The 17,612-nt window shown below is 55.1% G+C and overlaps 1 protein-coding gene across 1 annotated transcript; it reads right to left on the bottom strand.

Moving 5' to 3' along the window:
* Nucleotides 1-2,415: 2,415 nt before the first annotated feature.
* HCRTR1 (hypocretin receptor 1) lies at nucleotides 2,416-12,191 on the bottom strand. Its single transcript, XM_037738248.1, has 7 exons — nucleotides 10,533-12,191; nucleotides 10,208-10,386; nucleotides 8,840-9,083; nucleotides 8,338-8,453; nucleotides 5,658-5,872; nucleotides 4,291-4,412; nucleotides 2,416-2,606 (listed from the first exon to the last, which is right to left on the bottom strand). The coding sequence occupies exons 1-7, from the start codon at nucleotides 10,729-10,731 to the stop codon at nucleotides 2,416-2,418; spliced, it is 1,266 nt and encodes a 421-aa protein (XP_037594176.1). The 5' UTR covers nucleotides 10,732-12,191.
* Nucleotides 12,192-17,612: the final 5,421 nt, after the last annotated feature.

The following is a 17,612-nucleotide window of genomic DNA, read 5'->3' as shown; positions in this document are numbered from 1 at the left end:
CTGACCACATTTCAGTCAAAAGCCAAAGACATCAGACATTCTAGTTTGCCAGGGGGCTTTATACTGGGTAATGGTGATTATCTTTTGGCTTTTTGAGATAAAGGTAAGAGCTCTGAGGCCCTGCGCAGGGCTCTCCTCCCTGCAGTGGATAGTTGGAAGTAACTATGACTGTTTTGCAGGTCAGTGAGGCCCAGCAGGTGTGTCAGGCTTAGCCAGGTCAGCTGCATTCTCTGGGCTGCTGTAGTGCTAGAATCCCAGCATTAGATGGAATCCAGTTCCCAGAGGCCAGCCCCCATCCAGAGCTAAAATCCCCTTCATACCCCCTCCCTGTGAGTCTGGCCTCTGCTTGCCAACCTCCAGTGGCAGAGAACTCAGTGCCTTTCCAGGCAGCCCATTTCCTCCATGACTGGCAGAAACATCTTCCTGATGTGGATTCTAAATCCTGCCATCTTGAAAACCCCACCATTGGCTGTGGTTTTCTCTGGGGGCCACCCAGGACATACATCACCCTTTCTGCACGCTAACCCTCTACATAGTGGAGCCTACCCTATATGCCACATTTCCCAAGTCCTCCCTTCCCTAGGCCAGAGAGCCCTGGGCTCTTGAGCATTCCCTTGCTGAGCATCTCCCCCCTCAGCATCCTGGTCACCTGAGTTTTCTTCAGTTTATTCAAGTCCCCCAGAGTGGAGGGCGGAGGCCTCCATGGTGCTGGGTTCAGCCAGCAGAGCGTGGTTAGAACTGCAGCCATCGGAAGCAGCGCCTGTTGTTTCTTTGTTCCCACTGAACCAAGTGTCTGCTGCAACCGATGCTGCCAATTGTAGTCTCTCATCTTTGTGCTCAGCTGAGGCTGACGAGCCCAAGACCTGCATTGATCTTGTGAGCATGATGGTTGGTTCTGAGCTTGGGGGTCAGCCCTCACACCTCATCCTGCACACTCACCTCCAAGCCTACCTATGCACTGTGCCAGCAGCTTTGGATCCTAAGGCCAGTGGAAGTGTGGAATGGGCAGGAGAGCCCATCCTCCTGGCAGCTGCTGGGGCTCTGTCCTCTCCACAGAGAGCTGGGCTGGTGAGTCATGTGGAGAGCAGGTGAAGTACTTAGACCACACATTTCACCTGCTCTGGGTAAAGCAGCGTGCCTAGGAGAGCAGTGCTTCAGCACTCCTGAGCTGGGCCCCTGGCAGCACCAAGGCTCTGCCTACCTTCTTGACGGGGGAGGTCAGAGGGAGCCCACAGCTCCATTAATCAAGGTAAGCAGACCTGGTGGTGTGCATAGCAGAGCTGGCCCCTGCCAGATGTCCCTGTTCCTCAGCAGAGTGGCGCTTCAGACTGTGTTCCACATCCTGCTCTGGCAACAAGGCTCAGGGCCTTTGGCAGCCTTAAAGTCATCTCGGTGGCAGACGGAGCGTGTCTGGCCAAGTCTGTGGCTTTGTCTTTTTATCCTGTGAGTTCATAGAAAATAGACGCAAGTCCTGGTTTCCAAGAAGAAGGTAACAGTAAATCAGCCTGTTAACCTGCTGTCTGCCTACCCTGCCGCCCTTACCTTCCCTAGGCCATTGGGCCTGTGAGCAGACAGTTTTGTTAAGCGAGGTCCCGGCGTCACAGGATTGGCACCGCATGAGGAGGCAGCACCATGTGTGCCGAGGCCTGGCTGAGTCCATCTGGGATCCTGTGTGGTGGTAGCGGGAGGTCAGCAGATAAGAGCATTCTAGTGCCTTCTTGTCTTCCCTCCCCCCAGCTTCCCCACCTTCTTCTGCTCCTAACCTAAGCAGCACAGATTTTGTGCAATGACAAGGAAAGGGAACATTCAGTGCCAGGCTTTTAATTACAGTTGCTTCGGGTTGCTGGCCTCTGTGCCAAGTGGCCATGGAGAGTGTTTTATCCACCACAAAGCCAACAAGGTTGGGTCTGTGGTGTGTGCCCTTGGCACCTCGTGAGGGTGGGGCTGTGCTTGTGGCCCACTGGAGAAAGGCTGGGCCCAGATTAGTTCACACAGGCATCAAAACAGCCAGCCAAGTGCAGCCCTGGGCTTCAGGGAGTCACTGGACCAGATGGAAATGCCTGTTGGGACCTTTAGAGCAGCCTCCAGGGAAGGCCTGTAATTGGGTAGGAAAGGGCTTTTTGGGAGGATGGCCAAGCTCTGGAAGGATGATGGGGACAGACTATACGGTGGGGTATGGCCAAATGAGAGAAGTACAACAATAATCATGTCCGCAACACTTCACAGTTTACAAGGAGCGTTCCACTTGCCTCAGCATGCTTAATCCTCACATCAACCCTGCTTAGGGGACACAGGCTCAGAGTCACACAGGCAGAAACCCAGGACAGAAGCTCCAGCCTTTTGCCACACCCAGTTGTCTTTCCATGAGGGGTAGTGGCAGATCCCCCAAGCTGGAGCCCCCAGGGCAGCCCTCGCTCAGTGCAGCACTGTGGTGACGCTGGTGAGCACCACATGCTCAGAGATTCTGGAGACGGAGCATCGGCTCTGCAAGGACAAGGACTTGTGGCTAACAGAGGAGCGGGGACTAGGGGCCTTCAGAGAGCCGCAGTGACCCCGGCCAGGCAGGCAGCAGGAGAAGGCAGCCTTAAACTGCTCCCGGAATTTGCCTTGGTTGGGAGACAAAAGACACAGCCATAAGGAGACAGATGCAGCAGGAAGGGGCCTTGAGCTCAGGGACACCCACGCAGCTCCAGCCAAGCTGCCTGTGAGGGGTGGGGAGGGAGGGACAGAGCTGGGAGGGAGAGCCCTGAGGCCACCTCAGCACTGCTGCCGCAGCCAGGGAGAGTTAGGACAGAGGCCCTGGAGCGGGTTCCCAAAGAGACAATCTGATTCCTTGACTGCGCTCTGGCTCAGAGGCTGGCTCAAACGTGGTGTCTGGCTCAGGGGCCTTAGGTCACCTCTGCCTTCCTTGGTGTGTATGTGGGCTCACTATCTGTTGCTAGGCTTGTCCCCTCTCTGCCCTTTGATCATGAAAATGATGGCAGCAGCAACCCTTTTGCATATGGCAGTCACGCTGTGCCAGGTGCCTCAGCCTCTGTCCCCCAGAGCATCCCAGCACCTAGAGAGGCTGGAGTCCTTTATCCTCACTTTACAGATGAGATACACAGAGGTACAGTGGCTTGCCCCAGGCCACCCAGCCAGAAGCTAAACCCAATTTGAATTCTAAAGCCCTTCTCTTAAGCAGGCGGGGGAGTGAGGAAGGGAAGGAGGGACCACCATACGACCCATACCACCTTGTTCAGCCCAAGTATACCGGGGAAACAGATTTTGTCAGCATGAAGCCCCTTTGATCATGTGTCATTAGCCTGCCAGCCTCTCTGGTGCCCAGCACAGGGCTGAGCACACAGTAAGTGCTTAGTAAACATAGACCAAACCAAGGCATATGTGTCAGGAAGTCTCTCTGCCCTCCCCTCCCCAAAGGGCTCATCTCTTCTGTTCTCTTTTCTGAGCTGGAAACCTGCAGCCAGCCTTGCTGAGTAATTCTTGAGTCTCATTGAGGGTTATACTATTGACTCCTGATCCCTTCTTTAACCTTTTAATAGTTCCTCAAAGATTATTTCTGTCCAGGCTTGAACAGTCATCTGGACCAGTTCTTTAGAAGCCTAGTCCCAAAATCAGAGGGCTGGTGAGTCACACTTCTGCTGAGTTCAGCGTCAGGGCCATTACCACCCCGAGACTGGGAGGTAGAGGGAGAGCGTGGGCACGGTGGGACAGCAGAAAGGGGAGCCCTGGAGTGGGAGTGGGTCGGCTGGGAAGGAAGACTTCCAGAGGGGACAACCCCTGAGATTCTGGTCACTCTGCCAGTGTGTGTCTAGCTGAGCAGGGGAAGCCCTTTCCCCAGGTCTAGCCCGTCTTTGCTGGCAACCCTCCTTTAACCTGACACCTGGACTGTGCGATCCTTCCTCAGGCAGGGCTCCAGCGCCTTCCTCCCACAGGTGTGACTCCCTCCGGGCAAGATGGACTCCTCTGCCTGGGCTGATTGGAGGTCCTTCTGTGCCTGCACCCGGATGGGAGTGGGGTCGAGCTGGCCTAGCCCCTGCCCTTCCACTCACTCACTGGTCTGCAGAATCGCAAAACTGGATCCTAGGTGCCGGCCACTGTGGGGAGTGTGGCCTGTCTCCCACTCAGGCCAGGGCTCCTTGGGGTGGGTCCTCCCAGAGCAGGATCACTGTGCCCACAGCAGGCACGTCCTCGCCTACCGTCCTTTATTTGGGCCCTGGCTTGGGGATGGGGAGACTTGTCACGTGGACTGTTGGCCACCCTCAGTCGCTGCCTCCCCAGCCTGCTCACCGCTGAGGAAGTTGTAGATGATGGGGTTGGCAGCGCTGTTGGCGTACACCAGCCAGTGGGAGAAGGTGAAGCAGGCGTAGACAGCTTCGCGGTTGCTGGCTTGGCGGAACATCCCGAACACCCTAGGCCCAGGGTTGAGGAGTGTCAGAAATGGGGTAGCTGTGTGTGCACGTGTTGGGGGAGTGCCGCTCACAGAACCTGAGCTGTAAAGGGCAGGAGTTCCTACTGCCCACTTCCATCCAAGTTTTCTGGCCTTCTGTATCTGAGGTCTTGGCCAGGGTTTGGGGTTCTAAGCATGGAGGGTGTCAGGCTCTGCGGTGGGCATCTCCAGTCTCCTGACCATCAGATTCCCTGTGTCTTCCCATCCGCTTTCTCATCCATCCTCACAGCAACATGGTGAGTCATAAACATCATCCATCTTTCCATTAAGGAAACTGAGGCTCAGAGAAGTAAACCGACATGCTGAAGATCACACAGCCAGGAAGTGGCCAAACACAATCTCCAAGTGAGACTGTCTTCTGTCCAGTAGCCCGCATTCTCTCCCCGGCACCCTGTGGCCCTCATTGGCTGTCCCTCCAGACACATACATGGTTTGCTCTCTCACTTCCTTCAAGTCTCTGCCCAAATGTCATTTCCTTGGAAAGGCTTTTTTTTTTTTTTGAGACAAGGTCTTGCTCTGTCGCCCAGGCTAGAGTGCAGTGGTGCAATCATGGCTCACTGCAGCCTCGACCTCCTGGGCTCAAGCGATTCTTCTGCCTCAGTCTGTGTAGCTAGAACTACAGGCACATGCCACCATGGCTGGATAATTTTTTGAATTTTAGTAGAGACAAAGTCTCACTATGTTGCCCAGGCTGATCTTGAATTCCTGGCCTCAAGCGATCCTCCCTCTTTGGCCTCCCAACATGTTGGGATTACAGGCGTGAGCCACTGCACCTGGCCCACTGCTTTTTTTTAAACTATTATATCTAAAGCGAAAGCAAAAACCCACCAACCCTTGTCACTGGCACTCTCCATCCTATTTTGTTTATCTTCCAGCAGTGATCACTGCCTGACATTATCGTATACATTGAGTTTTCTATGTACTTCCCTTCTCTCCTATTAGAATGCAGCCTCCATTAGGCAGGGGCTTGGTCTGTCTTGTGCACTTGTTCACTGTATTTCCAGCCCCCTAAAATGTCATGATTGAGTGAATGAATGTGTGAATTTTCATGATAGCCCTAGGAGACAGAGGTTCAGAGAAGAGAAATTGGCCTGCCCAAGGTCACACAGTGGAGAAGGGATAGAGCCAGGTCTTTCTCCCAAGCAAGGAGAGCTCCTTCACCTAACCTCAAACTTCTCCCCACCCCAACCATACCCCATGCTCTCACCTCTTAAGGACATTGAGTACACTGATGGGCAGGTAGCAGAGGGCGAAGACCAGCAGCACCACCATCAGCATCTTGGCTGTCTTCCTCCGCGCACGCATCTGCTTCACTTCAGCCAGGAAGGCGCGGGCCCGGGGCTGGGGCTCTGCACTCGGGTCCCCCAGCTGGTCTGAGGGCTGCTTCCAGTTCCGCACCAGTGCTGAGGTGGCGCCAGGGATCTGTCCAGCACACATAGAGATAGCAGTGGTGGGTATAGCGCCTTGAGAGGGTGGTTGCCTTTTGTGAGGCCCACTCCAGGCTGGACCCTAGGCAGGGTGGAGATGGGCAAAGGGAACAAGCCCTTGCAAGAGGAAGGAACCTAATGTTTATGATAAAGACACTCTGGACTTGAGAGTGAACAATAGATTTTCTTTTTCTTTTCTTTTCCTTTTTTTTTTTTTTTTTNCCCCTACACACACGTGTGCACCCATTCTCACATATGTACGCATAATCACATATGCACATGAGCACAGGCAGGCCATCCCCGACCCTACCCAACACCGGCTTTGCTTCTTCAGGACCTAATCCCCTTGCTATAATGACAGGGACGCCAAATAATATAGGAGTCCAGGGAGAGGCTTAAGCACCCCCAGAAGGCTGGCCATGGGTAGCAGGACCCCCAGAAGAGCTGGGAAGCGTGAGGAGGGTACTGCCTAGGGTGAGGGCTGTCCCTGGGGCTTGGCGGGGGGCCTCAGTCCCAGAGAAGGATTTTAAAGACCCCCGCGCCCCCATCTGCAGCTGGCCAGTTTCCTGTTCCCTGCACTCAGACTGGCAGCTCCAGTCTGCTGTGGAGCCAGCCGGCACTGCTCCAGAGGCAGAACAAGGCTCGGGCAGCCCCTGGTGCTCTGCCCCCCAAAGGCCTCCTCTCAGATTCTTGTCACTGGAAAGAGAAGATGGAAAAATAAACATCTAGACTTCTATAAAGTATCTTTTTTTTTTTTTTTTTTTTTTTGAGATACAATTTCACTCTTGTCACCCAGGCTGGAGTGCAATGGTGCGATCTTGGCTTACTGCAACCTCAGCCTCCTGAGTAGCTGGGACTACAGGTGTGTGCCCCCATGCCCAGCTAATTTTTGTATTTTTAGTAGAGATGGGGTTTCACCATGTTGGCCAGGCTGGTCTTGAACTCCTGACCTTAGGTAATCCCCCTGCCTCAGCCTCCCAAAGTGCTAGGATTACAGGTGTGAGCCACTGCGCCTGCCCTAGACTTTGATTTTCCGTTAGCTCATTGTGAAACCCCCTGCAACATGCCTTGTGGAAAGATGTTATTGGCCCTTAGGTATAGATGAAGCAACTAAGACTCAGAGAGGTGGGGACCCTTGACAAGGCCCCAGCCCACATCCTCTCAGCTGCCCATCCATCCTCTCTAAATCTCCAACACTATCTTTGAGGGTAGGGGTGGGGGTGACTTGTGCCTCCTCTGGGTCATACCAGACTGTGGGGAGGCCTTGGCAAGGGGTGAGCAGGTGGGCAGCATGGAATGGCCTGGGCCACTGCCCATAACCCTGGGTGTTTCTGGGCCCCTGGAGAAGCCTCTCCTACCACTGGACGGTTGAGTCACCCACAACAGAGGGGTATGGTGCTATAGTTCCGGAAACATGTGTCTAGAGCCAGCTCAGACGTTTGTGAGCTATGTGACCTTGGCCACCTCACTTTCCTTTCTCAGCCTGGCTTTCATGTCTGTCAAATGAGGAGGATTGTGCCTGTGCCCTGCTTGGCTGGGGGGTTGTGGGAGCAGATGATCAGTGTGGGTGGACTGCAGGGCTGGCTACCCAGGAAGAGCCCTACTGGACTGCGTGCTCCTCCCAAGCAGGACTTGGGTCTCAGCCAGTCTGTGTCCCCACCCACTGCCCGGCATGGCCTGGGTGCAAGCCAGTACTGTCTGTGAAATGTAGGTGACATCCCCAAGTGTGAGAGTCCCTTCCTGAGCCTGGTCCTGTTCTGGGCTGCATTTTCTCACTTCCCAGACACCAACCCAGGACTCCCACTCGCTAGGCCAAGGCCCTCTGAACACCCCTGCCCCCAAAAACCTAGGAAACCCACTGTGGGTCAGTCTGCAATGCAGGAAAGAAGACAGACCCTGGAAACGGAAGGCTCTGCCGCTGTCGGCTCTGGCAAGTGGGTGCCCTTATTTGCCATTTGTGATGTGGGTAACATTGCTTCTTTTGTTAGATAGTTGTTAAGACATTGGATGCAAAGTGCCTAGTTCGGCAAGCAAGACGGAGTTGCTATTCTTATTGTTGCAGTGGTACTAAACTGAGCAGTGGGGGCTCACAGATCTGGGTTTTACTTCCTGATCTACTCACTGAGTAGTTTGGGGGAAGTTATGTTGATCTTCTGGGTCTCGTTTTTCTCATATATTTAATGGGGGCAACAAATGATGGTTAAGAGGATGTGAGACTATCTGGGATCGGATGGTTCAATACATGGCAGCCACTACTATTAGAAGGATGTGTTACACTACTGCATTCCAGGGTGGCCACTAGCGCTTTTCGCCTTGAGTTCGACGTGTCTCTGGGCTTCCCCTCTCTTTGGTTGCAGCCAAGATGGCATGTGCTGATGGCAGAGGACTGTCTACTCCATTAGGCCAGTAGCCCCCTACCCTCCACTCCAGCCCACACGGGGACACCAGAGTGGGCCTTACCTGGCGGCCCCAGAGCTTGCGGAATATCTGGAAATAGGCCATGGCCATGAGGCCCAGTGGGGCCAGGTAGGTGACAACAAAGAAGCAGCTGTGGTAGATTTTGGGATAGAGGTCATCTGCAGGGGTCAAAAGGTTCAAAGTCAGGCCCTGTCTGCAAGCCCCACCCTGCCCTGGTTAACAATGCCACCCTGTCCTGACTAGGTCCAAAGCAAGGCCTAGGAGCAGCTGGACCCCATGCAGCCAGCATGACAGAGACCCTGGAGTTGTCCAACGTGGGGGTGTCCATCCTGGAAGGACGTCTACACTAGAGCAGATGTCTACATAAGAGGAGGTACCCACCCTGGGATATCCCTGGTAGGTGCCAGCCTAGGGTGTCCTCTAGGGAGATACCTGCCCTGGGATTTCCCACCCTGGAAGGGTCCCTGCTAGATGCCTGCCCTAGGGGTATGTGCTCCCGAAGTGCCCACCTGAGGGGATGCCTGCTTGAGGCTTCCACCATTACCTGCCCAGTGTTCATCACAGACAGAGAAGAGCCACGTTCGGTTGGCTAGCTCGGGCAGCACACTGCTGCATTCCATGACTGCAGCCTGGGGCACCATGACAGCCAGTGACACAGCCCAGATGCCCAGGATGGAGCCACGGGCCCGCCGGGCTGTGCTCTTGAACAATAGTGGGTGGCAGATGGCATACCAGCGGTCCAGGGCGATGAAGCTGAGAGTCAGCACTGCCACTGACACGGACACAGCCTGGCCCATGGGGACACAACGTCAGTCATTTTGGGGGCCACTCAGAGGTGGGAGAGTAGGTGAGTGAGGAGGCTGACGGCAGGTGCAGTGCAGGGCAAATCCTGACTCCACCACTTACTGGCTTTGTAAATGTAGGCAAGTCACTCATCCTTTCTGAGCCTTGTCTGCAGAATAGGAATATACCATCTACCTGGCAGGATTCAAGTGAAATCATGTATAAACAATGTCCAGCTTCAGACCTGGCACATGGTAGGAGCACCCCTACTGTGAATAATAACTTGCACCTACAGAACTTACTATGTGCTGGCCACTGTTCTTAACATCCTCACAACAACCCTACAAAGTAGGTGCTCTTACCCCCCTGTTGCAGATGAGGAAACTGAGGCACAGAATTCCCTCATCCTTCTGTCTTTATGCTCAGGGTCACCAGAGTTAACTAGTTGAGTGGGAAACTTCAAAACAGTGGGAAATCCAACAGGCATTTCTCTGCCCTGGAATGCCATCCCTTCCCCAGGCTGTTTGGAAAAAAATCCTCATTCTGGGAGGCAGAGATGAGTCTGGGCCAGAGGTGTGCGGGCATTGCCTCCAGGGGTGGATCCTGCCCTCTGGAGTGCAGAAAGTGGATTGAAGGGTACAAACTGAGAGAAGTCTTTCTTCCACCCCACTAACACCATCTGGACATCCTGGTTTCCATCACTGGGGCTTCTCCTGGCCGGTGCGGGAGGGAGAGGAGAAGGCTGTTTCCGTCAGGCCCCCTCATGTCTGCCCCTTTGGGACTGGGGAGCAGGCCCAGGGTGTTGTGTAAGTGTCTCTGTGGGCTTGTGCCTCTCCTCTACTGTGTGCCTGTGTACCTGGAGATGACTACATGTGTCCACGCGTATCTATGTATATGTCTGTGACTGTGACCAGGAGGGGATCTTTGTGAGTGTGTGGGGTTGTGTCTGTGTCCTTGAGTGTCTGATCTGGTGGCTTGCCCTTGATTGCAGTAGAGGATGACACTTCAGGGGTTGCGAGCCACTGACCTGTCTGAAAGGCAAGTCTGAGGGTCATGGAGGCCTATGCAAGGCCGTAGGTTTTGTGCAGGTGTGACAAGGAGTAGTGAGGGGCGCCTGGGCAGAGCTCACCTGTAGATAGGGGATGACCTTGCAGAGGGCATGGCCAAAGAGCCAGGACTCAGTGATGTCTACTAGCAGGCTGGCCGGCAGGCAGATGGCCGTCACCAGGACATCAGCCAGAGACAGGTTCACGATGAAGTAGTTGGTGACTGTCCTCATCTGGTGGTTCCGCCACACGGCCAGGCAGACTGCAGGGTGCAGCAGGGTAAGGTGAAGCTGGTGGCAGAGCCACGCCCATCCTAGTTCTGCCCAATCAGCAAGCCCCTCCCCACACACCCCTCCTTCAGTCCCCAGGGAATGCCAAGCAGCACTGCAGGGCAAGCTCCGGACCTACCCAGTGTGTTGCCCACCAGGGCCACGAGGAACACAGCTACATAGGCTGCGATGAGGACCCACTCGTACTGCTTTGGGTACAGATAATCGTGCCACAGATAGCGGAGAAACTCATCTTCATAGTCTGGAGGCACAGGGGACGGTTCCCTGCTGCCAGGGGGGACCCCCATCTGGGCCACTGGGGTGGCTGAGGGCTCCATGAGCTCAGGAGGCGCGGCAGCAGAGGGGCATCCTAGGCTCTGTGGAGGGAGAGGAGGGAACCCTGGGCCAGCCCTCAGTCCACTCCCCTCAGGGTATCTGGAAGCTTGCACCCAGGTCTTTTGGAGTCTCAGCCCCAAACGTCCTGAAGGGAGGAAGGAAAGAAAAGAGTGGGGAAAGAGGGAAGGAAGGAAATGTTAGGGAGTGTGGCAGGCACTTTGCATATAAGTTTCCTCTTAATTCTCACAGTCATGAAATTGATGGAGGAAGGCAGACCTGGGTTGCATCCCAATTCCACACCAGTCGCCTTAGGTAACTTACCTGACCTCTTTCAGCCTCGGTTTCCCCATCCATCTAATGGGGTGATAACCCTACCTACCTTACAGGGCCGAGATGAGGAGTAATGAGCTCTGATGCATGCCAAATGCCTCACCAAGAACCTGGCACGAGAAGGTGGTTTGGGGGAAGTTTCCAGCTACTCTTATTAGGGTATGCTGCTTTGCAGATGAGAGGGAAGCTCAGAGAGATTGAGTCCCTTGCTCAAGGTCACAAAGCTCCTAAGCCAGGTCTGTCCGAACCAACCAAACACCATAGATTTAAGTGGAAAAGCCATCCCGATTTCAAATGTTTTTTGAGCCAGTTCACAGGCTTTAATTTTAGGCTGGGAAACAGGGTCAATGGAGGTGTTAGAGACCCAAATCCCACCCGCCAGACCTGCCAGACCCTCCGGTGGGCACGCGCGCGCGCGCGCGCGCACACACTCACACACCACAGTGGGGGTGGTTCGGGGAGGGACTGACGACCCCTTGGGAGCAACGGGGGCGTCCAGGCCCCCTGCGGGGCCCCCCTTGGGTCTCCAGGGCCGCGACGCTCCCCGACGGCCGCCAGGAGCCGCTGTTCCGGCGCGCTGGCAGCTCTCCATTCATAAATCTAGCCAGCCCAGCTCCCTGCCTCTCCTCCTGCACTCAGCCCCTCCTTCACCCGGCTGGCCTGGGAAGACCCCTGCCGGGTGCCGGAGGGTTGCGGAGACCCCTGGGGAGGGAGAGGGGACGCCTTCGTACCCCACTGAACGCCGGCAGGCCGGCTCCGTCCGCGGGACCTCCCTGCACCTCAGGGGCTGCGGGGGCTCCGGGGAGGCGGGGGGAGCGAGGGCACTCGGCGTTCCGCGGGAGCCTGCCTGGAGGAGAGCAGCGCCGGCCGGGGAGCGAGTCTCCCAGCACCCCGATTACCACCCAAGAATCTTGGCTCCCCCCATCCCTCGCCGCAGGTCCTTTGGAACCCCATCCCGGGCCTGGGGGGTCCCCCACACCCCGCACCTGTTGACTCCGGGACCCAGGCGTTCTCGGCTGCTGGTGCCCGGACCTGGCACCGGGAACTTCGCCTTCCTGCGGGGAAGGCCGGACCTCTGGGGTCCGGGGCTGCGGGAGGGGACCGGGGCAGCCCCCTCCCTAGGCTGCGCTGCCTCGGCTCTAGGGGCTGAGCGCGAGCCCGGGCTACTGCGCGGGCTGTGGCTCGGCGCGGGCCCAGCCGGGCTGCGCGCTGCGGGGAGGGGGGCCGGTGGGAGAGGCAGGGCGGGGTGGGAGCCCCCAGCAGGTCTCAGCTCCGTGTTTTCCAGCCCCGAGACCCGCAGGGCGGAGGGAGACGCTCGTTCCTTCTCGCCTCCCACTTCACGCTTCCATCCCACCTTCATTCATGCGTCCATCCGTTCATTCACTCCATCCTCATTCACTCCACATTTATGGCCCTGGCCACCCCGCATTCTGGGCGCACTTAGTGTGTGCCGGCGGACCTGGCAGCTACTGAGGGTCACAGTGCAGAGGTGGAGCCCAGCCCCGCCTCTCCTTGCTGCCTCACTTAACTGAGGAGGAGGATGGCACAGGCGGATCACAGGGGTGAGACAGAGAGGATGCCGGCACCGCCTCCAGCCCAGCCCAGCGCCGGATGCTGCTGGAACAGCAAGCTCCCAACGATGCCAGAGAGCCCTGCTCTCCCATCTCCCAGCCCCTCCCCCATCCTATCTGCCCCCAATTATTCTTTTTGTTATACCTACTGCTCCCCTCCCAAAACAGGGAGGCTGGCGGGGGCAGGAGTGGAGGTTCACTAATTCCACAAATAACGATTTATTAAGTTATGTGCCAAGCAATGAGTTATATTAATAAAGCTACATGATACCTGATCTCGTTTAATTTTCACATCAACCTGGTGAGGTAGTTATTATTGTTCCCATTTTACAGATGAGGACACTGGACCCACATGGTGCCATGACTTGCCCAAGGTCGCACAGCAGAGGCAGAGCTGGGCTTCAAGCCTGTGCCTCTCTCAGGTCTACCAGCCTCTCACCAGATGGAGGCTCCCTGCCCTGCAAAGTCTCTCTGGCTGCTGGAGGAGGCAGGTGCACAGCCAGGCAATTTTCCCTTGGTGTGGGGAGAGTGCGAGGGACCTGGGGACTGTGGGGCACAGGAGGACAGACGACTCAGCCAGGGCACTAGAACAGGCTTCCTGGAGCAGGAGCATCTCCATGGAGACCTGAAGAATAAGAAGGTAACCCTGCAAGGGGGATTGTGGTATTCGAGGCAAGGTATTCAAATCAAGGTCAGGAAACAGTAAGTGCAAAGGCTTGAAGGTTGGGGCTTCTGGAAATCACTCACTCAAGGGTAGGTGAAGGGTGACTGCCTGAGCATCGAGCAGTCACCTTGGCCATTCCCTACCTCGGGATAGGACCTTCCTAACACGTCACCCTCTGAAACTCACACTCTTTCCCTCCTGGGAGGCGATTCCTGGGATGTAACCACGGTCTTTCCCGTTGCAGCCAAAGCCCTTTTCAAAGGCTCTGGAGATGCACCATTAGGCATAGAAGGTGTGGAAGAGGAACTGGAGCAGCACAAGGGGCGGGGCCGGTGACCTTCACCTCTGCAGAGCAGGAGGATGGACTGAAGCTAAACCCAAAGCAGAACTTTGTCCTTGGGCAGATACGGCATCTGCATGGTGGGTGATGTCCTGTCTGCCCTAGGTGCTGGCTGAGATAGAAGATGGAGTGAAGGAACTCAGAAGAGGGGCTGATGTGTGTGTGTGTGCATGTGTGTCTGCATATGTGTGCATGTGTGTGTATTTGTGTTTGAGTCTTGAATTCAAGTAAGGGCTGTGGTGTGTGTCTAGGGAATCCAGTGTGTGTGTGTGTGTGTGTGTGTGTGTGTGTGTCTGACTGTGCATATGAGCAGGGTATGTGCTCTGGGTTAATGACTGGCATCACCCTGGGTGGGATGTGTCTGTCTGGGTTTTGGTCTGTCCCTGTGCTTTGGGCTTTTTGTCTATGAGGAACGTGTATGTGTGGGGGGTGTCTGTTTCTCAGTGTGGATCTGAATGCTCAACTGTGGCTTTGACTAGTGCTTGTGAGTGTGGACATGCCTTTGTGTGCAAAGCTCTGTGAGTGTGCGTATGTGGAACTTGGTATATCTGTTCCTACAGCAATAACTCATCTTACCCCCCCTGCATTCTCTCCCCAACCTGGAGCTGTGACTGTTTGCTATGTTCAGGCTGAGGAGGGGGATGCATCATGTGGGGGGGATGGGAGGCAGATCGTGCAGGGACACTCCAATGACAGCTGTGGCAAACAAGGTGCAGCCAGCGATGTGGAAGGTACAGCTCCATGTTTGTCTGTGTGGGCAGTAGGCACCAGCCGAGCCCAGCACAGCCCAGGCTTAGAACCTAACCCAGAATGCAGATCTCCATAATTCAGGGCCTTCCAGATACCCTGGGTCGGAGTGGGCACTGGGCTCACCAGTCATGATGCAGGTTGGTGCATGTCTGTGTAGGGAGGAGCTCATGACTGAGAGCTCCCCCAGGACACAGTTTCACAGAGCCAGTCCCAGCTCCACTCAAGAGGACTCTCAATTGCCAACCTTCCCCAACCCTTTATCCTTTGGTTCCCCAAAGATGATTGCTCCCCAGGTCAAGGGGTCCTGAGAGATTCCTGCCACACACAAGCAACAGATCTCTCTGTCTCCCCTATCAGACTCTGGCCAGGTAGTTTCAAGCCAGCGCAGGAGCCAGGGCTCTGGCCTAGAGGCACTAGACCTCGCAGCCTCTCTGGTCATGAATCTGGCCTATTTAGCCACAGCCTGAGGGTGGGAGAGGCCAGTTATTTGGCCTAGATGGGCATGGGAGAGAGTGGGTATATGCTGAGAAAATCCTGGGGGCGGGGTGGTAGGAACCAGCAGTGCTCTAGAAGGCCTACAAGGAGCTGCAGGCTTTTGGTCCTCGGGCACAACAGCACTGGCCTCTGGTAACCCCTGGCAAAATGCCCATGTCCAATGGAGGGCCCCAGGGACCTCAGGTCCTCCATGTCCAGGCTGGGCTCCCAGCCCTGGCGCCTCCTCTGCCCAGGGAGGGCTGGTCTCAAGCCTTTGCTGTGCTTGAGCTGTCTGTCAACAGGGGCCCACATGACCTCTTTCCTGGAACCAGCCAGCCCCAGCCTTGTTGATCTAATCCTGAGCCTCTGAGCCACAGGTCCCTGTCATATCCATCTTCAAGTGTCACCCTAGGCACTGGCCCCAGTTGCTACCTCCTCTTCCCTCCCAGTTCTGGTGTGACTTGCAGTAACCTCTGTCTGGCTAAGACTAGAGTAACTGAAATATAATTGGGTTTCCTCTTGCTAATGCCGCTACAGACCTGGGAACGTGGATAGGAAAACTCTGGGCAGGGCAGAGGTGCTTCGTAGAAGAACAGAGATCAGGCAGCAGGCTGAGGTATGGGATTGGGTGAGGGGAGGGCCAGCAGAGATGGGCTGTGTGGAGGAAAGGGGGCTTCTCAGGGCAGTGCCTAGGGAGGCCACTGAGCAGCTGTGGTGTTTTGGTCTTTGGGCCAACAGCAATGGCCTCTGGGAGCTTACGCCCAGGGAGGGACCCAGAGACCTGTTCCCCATATCCAGGTCCTCAGCCTGTGTGCCTCTTCTCCTCTGGATGGGCCTCCTCCTTCAGGGTCTGTGTGGCTTGAAGGGGGCAGGCAGCCACCAGGAGAGGAGGAGCCCAGAACCCAGAGTCAGGCATTCTCTGTGACTCTAAGAGCTAGAGCATCTTCCTTTTTTGTTTTGTTTTGTTTTTTGAGACAGTCTTGCTCTGTTGCCCAAACTGGAGTGCAATGGCAGGATCATGACTCACTGCAACCTCCACCTCCTGCTTAAGCGATCCTCCTGCCTTGGCCTCCCAAAGTGCTGGGATTACAAGCTTGAGCCACTACTCCCGGCCAAGTGTGCATCTTCAAGCCAGTGGCAGGAGCCAGGGAGAAGGGGCTGAAGCCAGCAGCCTTCTGTCTCTCCACTCACTCACATACTCACTCAACAAACAAACACGGAGGCCAGGTAAGCTGCAGAGATGGGGGTCCTCCTGGTTAGGCTGGGGAGACCCTCATGGAGAAGAGTAGACAGCGTGATATCAAATGCATCAGGATGGAGCCTGTGGAGGCAGGCTGGGGGCAGAATGGGACAGCGCCAAAACAGAGCACAAGAACCACTGAAAACACATCCCCTCCCTCCCACCCCCGCCTCGCCCCTGGTGTTGAGGGGAGGTCAGGAGCAAGGCTTTGGGGTCAGGAAGATGGGGATTAGACACCACTCTGCTGCTTACTACTGGGTGATCTTGGGCTGGTCACTTCCTTCACCTCCGGGATAGGCTGAATAATGACCCCAAAGATGTCCACGTCCTAACCCCCAGAACCTGTGGCTATGTTCCATGGCAAAAGGGGCTTTGCAGATGTGGCTAAATTAAAGATCTTGAGATGAGGAGCTTATCCTGGACTGTGCAGGTGGGCCCGGTGCGATCACATGGTCCTCATAAGAGGGAGCCCCAGGGGTCAGAAAGAGAAGACGCGATCATGGAAGAGGGAATGCAGTCCCGCCACGCCCTGGATTTTAGCCCCATGAGATTCATTTTGGACTTTTGACTTCTAGTGCCACGAGAGAATAAACTTGTGTCGTTTTTATTTGTACTTGTATCTATTTATTTATCTATCTATCTATCTATCTATCTACCTATCAATCATATTTTGAACCTTATAGTAGCCTCTGTCAGGCAAAATGCCCATGTCCAAGGGAGGGCCCCAGGGACCTCAGGTCCAGGCTTAATCAATTAAGCCTGGGCTACAGTCTTGCTCTGTCACCCAGGCTGGAAAGCAGTGGCTCAATCACAGCTTACTGTAGCCTGGACTTCCCTGGCTCAAGCAATCCTCCTGCTTCAGCCTCCCAAGTAGCTAGGACCACAGGCACACACCACCACATCCGTCTAATTTCCGTATTTTTTGTAGAGACGGGGTTTTGTCATGTTGCCCAGGCTGATCTCGAACTCCTGAGCTCAAACCATCCACCTTCCTTGATCTTCCAAAGTGTTGGGATTACAGGCACGAGCCACCGCGCCCGGCTTTGTGCTGTTTGAAGCTGCTAAATCTGTGGCAATCTGTTATGGCAGCAATAGAAAACTAACAGGCTCTCTGTGCCTCACTTCACTGGTTATGAGATGAAACTAACAAGGACCTTTGCCATACAGAATTTGTAAGGATTCCCTAAGACCAGATATGTGTGCAGGGCATCAGGAGCTGGGGCACCAGCAGGGCAGAGACAGACATAATCATACACATGCACATCTTTAAGAAGTCAAAGTGGTCATCGTGAGAGGAATCAGGATTTTGTCAGACATCGTGACACTTAAGTGGACATTTGGTATTGTTGTGAGCCACGTATTGGTGCTGGGGGCTGCTAAAGATCTAAATCCTAAAATAATAAGTAATATTAGTCATAAACAATGGCTATAGTAAATGTGTGCTGATGTGATTATTTTGACACAGGGACACAGAAATGGGGGAAGGAAAAGAAGGAGGGGCCTGTTCTTCCTGG

Source organism: Cebus imitator, unplaced genomic scaffold (assembly GCF_001604975.1).
Source record: "Cebus imitator isolate Cc_AM_T3 unplaced genomic scaffold, Cebus_imitator-1.0 Scaffold51, whole genome shotgun sequence".
Taxonomy (NCBI): domain Eukaryota; kingdom Metazoa; phylum Chordata; class Mammalia; order Primates; family Cebidae; genus Cebus; species Cebus imitator.
This window is presented reverse-complemented; position numbering and strand designations above follow the sequence as displayed.

Coding starts and splice junctions, on each gene's coding strand:
- HCRTR1 (XM_037738248.1), bottom strand. CDS start 10,731: ATGGAGCCCTCAGCCACCCCAGTGGCCCAGATGGGGGTCCCCCCTGGC. Junction 5,873..8,337: donor GCAAGCTCTGGGGCCGCCAG/GTAAGGCCCACT, acceptor TGTGCTGGACAG/ATCCCTGGCGCCACCTCAGC. Junction 2,607..4,290: donor CATCTACAACTTCCTCAGCG/GTGAGCAGGCTG, acceptor CTCCCAACCAAG/GCAAATTCCGGGAGCAGTTT.